General features: G+C 42.4%; 1 protein-coding gene across 14 annotated transcripts in view; it reads left to right on the plus strand.

The window, feature by feature from the left end:
* PALLD (palladin, cytoskeletal associated protein) overlaps positions 1-12336 on the plus strand; it is a 434582-nt gene that overhangs the window by 169754 nt on the left and 252492 nt on the right. For all 14 annotated transcript variants that reach the window (XM_015139485.3, XM_015139484.3, XM_028848875.2 and 11 more), the window contains one exon: positions 854-1032. In XM_015139485.3, the coding sequence (XP_014994971.3) occupies positions 854-1032 (179 nt within the window). The remainder of the gene's footprint in view (positions 1-853; positions 1033-12336) is intronic.

Consider the following 12336-nt stretch of genomic DNA (forward strand, 5'->3'; position numbering starts at 1 on the left):
TTCTACACATCTCTTTAAAAATAAATCCCATTTGGGTTTCTTTTTAGGGCAGCTTTGGGCTTTGTTTTGTTTTGTTTGTATGTTTGTTTCTTGGTAAAATGTAAAGGCAACCAAATGTTACTGAGAATTTGAGGTGCCGGGGGGAGAGGGGAGAGAGAGTGAGAGAACCTGTGTTCAAACAGTCTGGCAGCCTGAAATTTCCCTCACGAAGGGCCTGATTGTTTGGGATAGGAAAAGTGCTGATCAGCAAGAATGAATTACAGCACAACTGCTATATCTCTCCACATCTTGGAGGCCAAGGCAGTCTGCTAGAAAGTTTTGTAAATATCAGAAATGTGGAAGGCATTAAATCTGTTACTGCTCAGCTGATCAGAAGTCTTAAGGTCAACAAAAATATTGCTGCCTGTGATTTTTTAACATGATGATAAGTTTCCTTTCATATATTAAATATTTTGAGCATAATGTTTATATTACTTTTCTATTTTCCTTTAGATAAGACTAATAGATAAAACTGTAATAAATGGAGGAGGTATTTGTTATAAAGCATTTTATAAGACACTGAATTTCTGTTCCTTTTATTTTATAACTGAAACGGTCTTTCTGAGTTTGACAGCGTCACTTGGGTTGATAAAATGTACAAGATGCTTTACAAAGAAAACCTATGGGAATTGTCTAGTCATTAATTTCACAGTCTAAATTGTAGAGTTTCCATTAGTAACACTGACACTGATTTTTTTTTAATCAAACAAACATAGTTTTGCATAGCAACTAGCCTTCACTTCTGCTTTATTGTTTTAAACATCACCATTTCCTTTCTTTCCCTCCTGTCCTTTGACCTCCATTTGGCCTGCAGATGGTTCTGTGAAGGGAAAGAACTGCACAACACTCCTGATATTCAAATCCACTGTGAGGGTGGGGACCTCCATACCCTGATCATAGCAGAGGCCTTTGAGGACGACACAGGTCGCTACACCTGTCTGGCTACGAATCCCAACGGCTCAGACACAACATCTGCTGAGGTGTTCATTGAAGGTAAGGAGGGGTGCCTTGTAATGGGGGATAAAGGTGTGTCAGTGGTCTAATCACTCCAGTATCTTGGGCGTGCAAATGTGCCTTTCCAATGCAAACAGCACAGTGGTGTTCTAAATCAAACTCCATTTCCCTGAAAACCTTTATAAATTGAACTGTTCCGACATTTAGGCACCCATCAACTATCCCTGATGTCAACATTTGTTCCTTTTAATGTAGAATGTTTCCACTCCATTAACTTGAATTATTTAAAATGTAAGGCATCCAAATTATTTTTGTCTTCCTCTAATAAATGAAGCATAGAAACATAATTGAAATATCATATCAAGCAAAGTTAAGTGATAAATGACTCAGGAAATCATTCATGAGAATTTTAAGTGATTGAATACTTTTAAATGTTCTCATTTTTACTAAATTCTAGAATTTTGCCTCTTTTGTTAAGACCCCATTATTCCTGCTAAATGCACTATAAACTTGCAATCACTAGGTGAGAATATTCAAGAATCAATGTTGTATTAAAGAGGGGTAAGCAGAGAATGAGCTATTTCTGTTGTTCTATTCATCTTTGACAGGATTCAATCTCCAGGGAATTGAAAAACTTGATATCAAAGTATTATATTTTACATTTTTATTGTGTTTTGATCAATACCAATCATTTAGAATAGTTGGAAGTGTTTTAAGCACTGTAGTGTTTATACTGTTCCTAAATCCATAAATTGATGAATGCTCTGTTAACTGGTTGCTTTCAAAATAATAGTTAAAATATAGAAAGAATATTAAAATCCTTGAGGTCCGTACACTTTTTTTTAACTATTTAATAGCACCAATATCTTCATTATGTAGAGGTGAAGAAGGCAAGATGTGAGCCACCATTTATAGCTCCTTCAAGAACTGACCCACAGCAATTAGCTTTAGAAGTAGGGCCGGGTGAGGTGGCTCATGCCTGTAATCCCAGCACTTTGGGAGCCCGAGGCAGGAGGATTGCTTGAGGCCAGGAGTTTGAGACCAGACTGGGCAACATACTGAGACCCTATTTCCAAAAAAAACAAAAACAAAAACACACATACACACACACTTTTTTTAAAGTTAGCCTGGCCTGGTGGCATGTACCTGTACTCCCAGCTACTTAGGAGGCTGAGGAGGTGAGGAGGGAGGATTGCTTGAGTCCATGAGGTTGAGGTTACATTGAGCTATGATGACACCACTGCCCTCCAGCCTGGAAGACAGAGCAAGCCCTCATCTCTTAAAAAGGAGAAAAATTTAAAAATAAAAAGTAACTATTACTGATGACTTAAAGTATGTACCTTTACTTGAGTGAAAGGATCCTCCACATTATCTATGTCAGCAAACATCTTGAAGTGCCTCAAGGGACCTTGTCCTGTTAATAAAAACAAACATTCTATATGTAGTAACAACCGATACTTACATGACACTTACAAAATGCACGCGCGCACGCGCACACACACACACACAATCATTTACACTTTGCCATAGCCTACGAGATATTATTAGCGTTCCCTTTTTATAACTGAGGCCCAGAGAGGTAGAAGAAACTTGTTCAAAGTCACACAAGAATTTGAACCAAGACAGTCTTGCTCCAGGGTCCATATTAACCACTCTATCATACAGATAGGTATTTCAAAGTGCTGCATGAATGAAAAGTGAATGACAAAAAGATGTTTAAAATTTCACTAATGAATTGGCAGTATTATTCAGGGGTGGCAAACTTCTTAAGGCATGTTAGAATACAGTGAAGGGAACTTAAACTTCCATAAAAATCCTGTCTGCTAATGATGATCAGATGTGTCCTCTAACAGGTAGAGCACTTTTAAATGAAATTCTTTATTTGCTTGCAAGATTGCTAGAAATATGGTAAGTTTTGGATTCTGCTGCTTTCATACTACAACTATTAAATGAAATCACATTAGATTTAAGTAAAAGCCTGTCAACTTAATTTAACCAAAATTTATTAAGGCCCTACTAAGTGCTACACAGTGCAGGTATAAATGTGGTTAAGAGACAATCCCTGATATCAAGGAGTTCTCAATCTAACAGCAGATAAACACATTTAAAAAAAAAAAGCCGGGCCCAGTGGCTCACACCTATAATCCCAGCACTTTGGGAGGCCAAGGAAGAGATCAAGACCAGCCTGGCCAACATGGTAAAACCCCGTCTCTACTAAAAATACAAAAATTAGCCGGGCGTGATGACGGGCACCTGTAGTCCAGCTACCCAGGAGGCTGAGGTACGAGAATCACTTAAACCTGGGAGACAGATGCTGCAGTGAGCCGAGATCATGCCTCTGTACTCCAGCCTGGGCAATAGAGTGAGGCTCAGTCTCAAAAACAAGCAAACAAACAAAAAAAGGAATGTAAAATGATAAAGTAATATTATAATAAGTGGTATAAGAGAAATCAAAAGCATTTTCAGAACTTATAAAAGTTAAATGCATGATATATAAGATATATATAAAATCATATATATATATATATGTACTATAAAATGAGATATTTCACTGCCTCTTGAAACCAGCTGCAGAGTCCAACTGGGATAGACTCAAACTCTCACCACACTGATATTTAACTTTAAATGTCGTTCTTCTGTATAAAAGTGTCTGAACTGCCAGTCTTCTTCTGCCAGTCCTTTCAAATCATCTGCATGAGGTACTAAATATAAGAAAAGTATCCCTCTAGTTCTTTTTTTTTTTTTGAGACGGAGTCTCGCTCTGTCGCCCAGGCTGGAGTGCAGTGGCCGGATCTCAGCTCACTGCAAGCTCCGCCTCCCGGGTTTACGCCATTCTCCTGCCTCAGCCTCCCGATCCCTCTAGTTCTATATGCCACGTATGTATCATGTTCGGGACTTCAACAGAGATAGTAGATTTCTTCCAGTGCACAGCTTTCCATGTGACACTGCTGAACTTACCGAGACATCCAACGCCGTTGGGTACCTCTGACTGTAGATAGATCGTAGGTGACTTTAGATAAATTGAAGGGAGGTTAAGGAAGCTGGACATGGCAAGAATGAAGAGTTGTGAAGATTCAGTCTGCTAAGCCTAACATAAAGTGCTTTAGAAAACTGGCTCCTTGGCCTTGTGAAATATGAATAATTTTTTAAAAACAAAAGATTTTAGTGTTTTTATCCCTAAGAACAGTTATATGAAGTGGGAGAGAACCTCAGATAAATTCCTAGCCTCAACTTATGACTCAAAGTAAGAAATTTTTATATTTTACTTATTCTAGCACTAAATTCGATTCACCCATATTCCTACTGAATTGCTTCCTGAAGCATGTTATTACTACATCAGCTGTCGTTGGCAGCCTATCTATCAGAGGGTAGAAAGGTTTCTTGTTGAAATTAAAATCTCAGCAAAGCCTTCTCTGAAAGTTTAACAACCTACTAATTAAAAGCTGTCTAAATTCCACTGTCTCATGCATCAAGTTTTAGAATGATACAAAAGAGATTACAGCTTAAGAACAGTGGCTAGCATTCATTTAGTGTCACCTAGGAGCCAAGTACTGTTCTTCATTTTTACAGCGATTACCTCATTTCATCCTTACAAAAATCACTCCATTTAATTTTTTTTGTTTTTTTAAATTGACAAATAATAATTGTACATGGGGTATGTAGTTCTGCTTTGATATATATTACGTATAGTGATCAGATCAGGGTAATTAACATATCCATCATCTCAACATTTATCATTTCTTTGTGTTGAGACACTCAATATCCTCCTTCTAGCTATTTAAGACCATATAAGGTATTATTGTTTACTATAGTCATCCTGTAGTAGTATGGAACATTAGAACGTATTCCTCTTACACTTTCAGCTGTAATTTTGTATCCTTTAACAGTCTCTTCCTATCCTCTCCTTCTCCTTCCCCTTTCTAGCCCCTATTAGCCCCTGTTCTGCTTTTTTACTTCTATGAGATTAACTTTTTTTTTTTTTGAGATGGAGTCTCGCTCTGTCACTCAGGCTGGAGTGTAGTGGCGCGAACTCGGTTCACTGCAAGCTCTCCCTCCCGGATTCACGCCATTCTCCTGCCTCAGCCTCCCAAGTAGCTGGCACTACAGGCGCCCGCCACCACGCCCGGCTAATTTTTTGTATTTTTAGTAGAGACGAGGTTTCACTGTGGTAGCCAGGATGGTCTCAATCTTCTGACCTCATGATCCGCCTGCCTCAGCCTCCCAGTGTGCTGGGATTACAGGCGTGAGCCACCACACCCGGCCAAGATTAACTTTTTTTAACAGAAAGTTAAACACTGCATGTTCTCACTCATGTGTGAAAACTAAAAATCAGCCTATTTTATAGTTGAAGACACTGAAGTTTTAAGAGGCTAAGTAATGACCAAGATCACACATATACACACGTGCGCGCACACACACACCTGGGAGTCAAGGATTCAAACCTAGGCAGTCTGACTCCTGAATATGCCCTCTACCCTACAGCATAAAATCCAAATAAACTCATTATCACTAGGGCAGCTACAGTTCCTCGCCTTCATCTGGTAACAGGATTTCGGACCTGAGCATGGCATTTTTCAGGGCATACAGTTGAGCACTTTTCAGTCATTCTCAAGAACATAGTGAGTGACTACTGTAAGGGAGGCAGTGGTTCACCCTTGAGACACACAGCAGCGAACAAGCAGGCCTCTGCCCTCACTGCACGAACACTCCGGAAGACGGCCAGAGTAACCCAGTAAACTCATAAGGCATTCCAGCAGCGGCACATGGTGTGAGAGAAATAAAGGTGGCTGATGGGATGCGGTGATCAGGAAGGCCACTCCAAAGAGATGACATGTGGTCTCAGAAAGGAGCCTGAGAAGGAGCCAATAGGGAAGGCTGGGGAAAGAGTGCTCCAGACCAAGGGAACAAATACAGAGGCCCTGGTGAGGACAGCCAGATGTGCCCAAGGGGCAGGAGGAAGTCCGGGGTGACTGGAACATCAGATGGAGGAGGTAGCTCAGGGGCTTGGGCCGCAGCCGGGGTACGCGGGACACAGGGCCGAGGCTAAATCAAATTGAAAATCATGGAGGGTTTAAACTGATTCATATTTTCTAACTGACACTTTGGTTTATAATTGGGGATACCAGTAGAAGCCTATTGCCGGTGCCTCAGGAGGATGCGGCAGAGATGAAGGGAGTAAGTCAGATTCGAATTGGGTTCAGAGGCAGGTCCAAAAGCCCTGCGGTGGTTCCACGTGGAGGCGAGGGGAGGAAAGGAATCAGGGATGACTCTGTGGTTTCAGCTGTACCGTTTGTGAGGACAATGGTGCCAATCTCTGAAATGAGGAAGACGGGAGAGGAACAGGATTAGAGACAGAAGGAATTAAGTGCTGTCTTTTGAGCATGCTGTGTGTGTGTGTGTGTGTGTGTGTGTGTGTGTGTGTGTGTGTGTGTGTGTGTGTTTGGAGATGGAGTCTCGCTCTGTTGCCCAGGCTGGAGCGTAGTGCTGTGATCTCGGCTCACTGCAATCTCCGCCTCCTGGGTTCAAGTGATTCTCTTGCCTCAGCCTCCCGAGTAGCTGGGACTACAGTCACGAGCCACCATGCCTGGCTAATTTTTGTATTTTTAGGAAATATGGGGTTTTGCCATAGTGGCCAGGCTGGTCTCAAACTCCTGACATCGAGTGATCCGCCCACCTCTGCCTCCCAGAGTGCTGGAATTACAGGCATGAGCCAGTGTGTCCAGTCTGAACATGCTGTGTTTGAAATCTCTACTTAGCCACGTGGATGTATCAGGCCGGTAGTTGCAGATATAACCATAGATGTCTAGAGCACAGGATGAGAATGCAGTATTTGGGGAGCATCAGGATATAGATGGCAACTAAAGCTGTAGGACTGGACACACCTCCAGACAGATCAGCTAGGGAGGAAGAGGGGATGGAGACGAGGAAGGGATCTGAGTGTGAGCCTGGGATACTTCTGCCTGTTGAAAGAGGAGTTGCCAGCAAACAAGATAAGAAGGAAAAGCTCCTAGGGTGCGAGAGAAACCAGGCAAATGGTGTAAGGGAAGGCAAGAGAGTTTCCAGAAGAGGGGGCTGCGAGCCGTGTCTGCTGCTTCGGAGAGCTCCAATCAGATGTGGGCCAGGAGGAAACCACTGGGGTCAGCAACAGTGGATGTTGTCAGCGATTTTAGCAAGAGGAGCTTGAGGAATCTGAACAGGGTCAAATATCAAATGGAACTGGCTGAGAAAAGTTTGTGAAATATGGAAAGAAAAGCAGCAAATAACAGATATTTGTTGGAGAAGTTTTGCTTAACCGCCAACAGAGATAGGGGCTGGTATCTGGAATGGAGCATAGGGTCAAAAAAGATGGTTTTTACAGTGTGTGTGTTTTCAGGCAGGAGATACTAGAATATGTTTATAGGCTGAAGAAAATAGTGCAAGAGGGAAAAATAGATTATGCAGGAGGGAGGAGAATAAGATGGGGAAAGGAAATGGAATCTGTACTAGATGGTGAGAGGGTGCCCTCAAGAACTAGCTGGCAGAGGGAGCTTCTCAAGCATTTCCTATATAAATAGGAAAGATCCATGTAAACATGTAAAATAAATACAGACATCTCAATTTTCTACCACTGCCTCCCCCTGTGATTGTAAAATGAATTATACAGACTGTAAAATGAATAGCTTTATGAGCTCCAAAGAGGGCAGGATGGTGGCCCTGAAATGTGGGATGAAGGAAGCTGGATTAAGCTGGACCTTGTGGATAAAGAGGATTGGGGTCAGGAGGAGAGGAGGGCAGGGCAGCATTAAAAAGGTGGGGAAGGGAACCAGCGTGACACAGATTGGCAGGTCCTGTTTGACACAGGTTCTCAGTGCTACAAATAATCAGATAAAATGTGTACCCCTTTGAAGTGACATTGTGAAGTGTGTTGTGATGTGAAATGTGGAATTGTTCCTGGTAACCACATAGGGTAAAGCCTTTGGTGCCAGGACCACTGCCATGCCTCTCTAGGCATAGATTCCATTCACTGGGTTTTGAAAACTTTTGGAGAAAAGCTAAACCAGTTTAAGCACAGCTTTGGCCATTCTTCATGTTATCTATTTGAAAATAACTTTTCATGATATTTTATGATGGCTCTATGCTTTGGTTTCTTCATCTGGAGAAAATTAGATTGTTGTAAAGGTTGAATGAGTTAATCTACTGGGGTGGTACCTAGCACACAGCATAGGCCATTATTATTTATAAATACCGTATTTTTATTTTTAAAAAGCTAAAATGTATGGATAAAAAGAAGATATAAAAGTCATGTCTAGGCCAGGCATGGTGGCTCATGCCTATAATCCCAGCACTTTGGGAGGCTGAGGCAGAAAAATCATTTAGTCCAGGAGTTCAAGACCAGCCAGAGCAATGTAGTGAGACCCCCATCTCTACAAAATTAAAAAAAAAAAAAATTTGCCAGGCATGATGGTGCACACCTGTAGTCCCAGCTACTTGGAAGGCTGAGGTGGGAGGGTCACTTGAGCCCAGCAGGTCAAGGGAGAAGTAGCTGGGATGGCACCACTGCACTCTAGCCTGGGTGATGAAGTGAGACACTGTCTCAAAAAAATAAAAAAGCATATCTAATCCCACTGCCTTATGAAAGTCACTCTTAATATTTTTATCTTTCCAATTTTTTTCCTACATATGAGTACTTAAATTTTGCTGTATCTACTCTTTTGAACTCTGTTATTTTTTTTTCAATTTAAACTACTCTGTCACAGACACCTTTCCATGTCATTAAATATTCTTTAAAAGCATTTTAATTCCTTTGTAGTCGTTCATCATTTATAAAGTTATGTGTCACTGACATTGCTTCAGTTATTCTGATCTGTGAATGATTCTTGCTGTGTTGGTAATTATAGCAACTGATTTAAAAGAGAGGAAAAGAAGCAAATAATAGAAATGAGAGAAAGGATGTATTTATTCCTCAAATCTTGAAAGGCAAAATATGCATAAAAGGATAAACTCCATGACTCAGTTCAGTAAAGTCAGTTAGAGATTTAAAACATATCTATACAATATATAAACATATTATGTTTATTTTATTTTTATATTTTATATATTTTACTTATATATATTAATTATATATATAATATGTATTTTTTAATGGTTGATATCCACCTCTGTGAAGACATCCTTCTTGAAGTTGAAGCTATGTGTTGATTCACATCTAGTTTATTTCTACTCAGAAATATATTTTTTCGAGGAAGATATCAGATAGACAAAAAATAAAAATAATTACAACATAGCGTTTTCATAAGTATGAGGAAATGGACATTTTGATATATTGTAATTTTATACGTATCTCTGGGGAGGTGTAAAAACATGGAAATGATATATCCAATAACATTGGAATGATAAAATTATGGTAAATCCATACACATGAATTTGAAGCAACCATTAGACAATCATGAAGTGCCTATTTACTGACATGTAAAGGCATTTTACAAGAACTAAGTGGGAGAAAAAGCAATAATGGAACAGTATACATAGCATTGTCTGTGTCCACAGAGATAAACTTTGGAAGAACGTATTCCAATGGTTTCTAGGTGGTGGTATTCCAAATGATTTTTTTCCTCTCATTTTTGCTTCCATGTATTTCCTGGGTCTTTTCCCACCAGAAAGTATTACATTGGGTAGCTTTTTTTGTTTGTTTGTTTGTTTTTGAGACAGAGTCTCCCTATGTCGCCCAGGCTGGAGGGCAATGGCTGGATCTCCGCTCACTGCAACCTCCTCCTCCCGGGTTCACGTCATTCTCCTGTCTCAGCCTCCCGAGTAGCTGGGACTACAGGCGCCCGCCACCACACCTGGCTAATTTTTTTGTATTTTTAGTAGAGATGGGGTTTCACCATGTTAGCCAGGATGGTCTCAATCTCCTGACCTTGTGATCTGCCCGCCTCAGCCTCCCAAAGTGCTGGGATTACAGGCGTGAGCCACTGCACCCGGTCAGCTAAGTTTTTAAAATGAAAAGGGAGCACCTTTTAAATTCAAGACAGGAGACTCATTTTTGTGACACTTCCACTGGCCAAAGCCCAGAGCATGATCGTCGGCGTGTGATTCCTTCACTCCGTGTGGGAGGCAGAATAGGAAAAGCTAAGGTTTAGGCAGGTCAATGTTAGGTAAACAGATGATAGTAACTACAAGGACTAGAACATGTAACTCTTTCAGATTGGAGCCTACATCCAAAACTGAAAGTGACGGTTAATAAAGACGGAGGAAGATTTTTTGTTTGTTTGTTTGTTTTCCCCTGACCAGCAGGTGCAAAGCAGATGACTGAAGTGGGCACAGATTGGGAGAGGAGGGAGAACCGCCCTGAGGGGAAGGCAGGGAACTGGCTGGCGCAGAGAGGGAGATTTGATCTGCCTCCGTTTGCAAGAACTGCTCTGACACCTGAGACAAAAAGTGACTTTCAGATTTCACAAGGGTTGGACAGGTGTGCAAAAGTTAGCAAATGTGTGCTTGTTTCAGGGGGCACCAGCCTTTTTGGCCCCTTCTTCCTTTGAAAATCAGCTGGAAAAAAGTAGCAAGAATGGCTTTCTAAAGACAGGTCATCAGAAGGATTTTTTTTTTTTTTTAAATGGTTGAAACATTTTGAATCTGGTGAAAAGTAACTGTTTACTCTCCACAATTTTTGGCTACCTTGAGAGTGTCTGTGATAACTTCCATATGATTTTTGCCACCCCTCCCCTTCTCCTAAATGCTTTTATAATTCCAATAAAATGGTCTCTCTGGTTATCCCCGACCTTCTGATCGCCTTCCCTGGCTTTTCCTCAGGGATTCTCAGCTCCCCGCACCTCCTCACCACAGAGAAAACTTTCTTCTTGCCCGTAACTTGTTTTTGATGGTTTGTTGTTTGCTCCCTTTGTGTCCCTACTCCGCCAGTTAATCCTGAACACTGACTTTTCCCAGTCTCCACTCGCGGTGCCTACACGACCAGGTTCAAACAGGTCAGCCCCAGGGTCCAGGTCCTGCCTGTGTTTCCAGATTTGCCTCCCGTTACTGCCCCCAGCCTGCTGCTCTTCTCTCCTTCACGATCTGCGCCTCGTCCCCAGACAAGCGTTACCACTTCCCAGTTCTATCTCTTCATGCCAGCAGAAGCCTGGAAGGTGTGTGTGGGCAAGGCATGAAGCTAGGCCCTCTGAGGAACCCACATGTGGCCACCTCATGAAGGTCACGTGGTGTGGGGGGAAGGTCACAGACCACGAGGCTCAACCACAGGAGTGCCTGTCACCACTGCTTTCTAGTTGTGTGACCTTCTGCCAATTACTTCACCTCTTGGTTCCTTGGTTTCCTTATCTATAAATTGGACATAACTCGCTTCTTAGTGAGGTTCATTATGATGATGATTAAATGAGGTAAAATGCCCCACAGACGCCAGGCACACAGGACATACTCAAAAATCGGTAGTTCCCTTCCTAACCCAGCGTCCATCCTCAGGGAACTCTGCATTTTCTAGCAGGTATGATATTCTAGGTGACATGAGTGCTGTAAACAAGAACGCTGGGAGTTCAGAGAAAGAGCACAGAACAGTGCCCGGGTGGACCGCGGAAGATAGCGTATCAGGAAAAGACGTATAGGAGCTTCCTAGGGAGTGAAAACTATGACTAAGGGACAGGCATGGAAAACAAGCAGGGAGAGAGAGTCCCCACCTTCTCTGGGTCCTGGGGGAGCCTTCCTTGCCACCATCCTTAAAATTGCAACCCCCTAGGAAGTCCATCACGGCCCATGCCCCTCCCCTGCTTGATGATTTTCCTGCTTCACTCACCAACGTATCATGTACTTATTTCTCTTCTGTGTCCTCACAAGGGCAGGGGTGTGTGTGTGTGTGTGTGTGTGTGTGTGTGTGTGGTGTATGTGGTGGGTGTGGGTATGGTGTGGGGGAGTATGGTGTGCGTGTGTGGTGTGTGTAGTGTGAGTGTGGTTGTGGCGTGTGTGTGTGGTGTGGTGTGTATGTGTGGTGAGGTGTGTGCGTGTGGTGTGTGTATGTGCATGTGTGTGGCAGGGTGTGTGTGGTGTGTGGGTGTGATGTGTGTGGTGTGGGTATGGTGTGTGTGTGGTGTGGGTGTGTGTAGCATAGGTATGGTATGTGGTGAGTGTGGTTATGTGGTGCATGTGTGTGGTGTGGGTGCGTGGGGTTAGTATGGATGTGGTGTGTTTGCAGTGTGTGTGGTGGGGTGTGTGTGTATGGTGGGCGGTGTGTGTGTGTGGTGAGATGAGTATGGATGTGTGTGTGGTGTATGTGTGGTAGGGTGAGTATGGATGTGTGTGGGGGGTGTGTGTGTGGTGTGTGGATGGGTGAGTATGGGTGTAGTGTGTGGGGTGTGTGTG

The sequence above is a fragment of the Macaca mulatta genome, chromosome 5, assembly GCF_049350105.2.
Source record: "Macaca mulatta isolate MMU2019108-1 chromosome 5, T2T-MMU8v2.0, whole genome shotgun sequence".
NCBI classification, from domain to species: Eukaryota; Metazoa; Chordata; class Mammalia; order Primates; family Cercopithecidae; genus Macaca; species Macaca mulatta.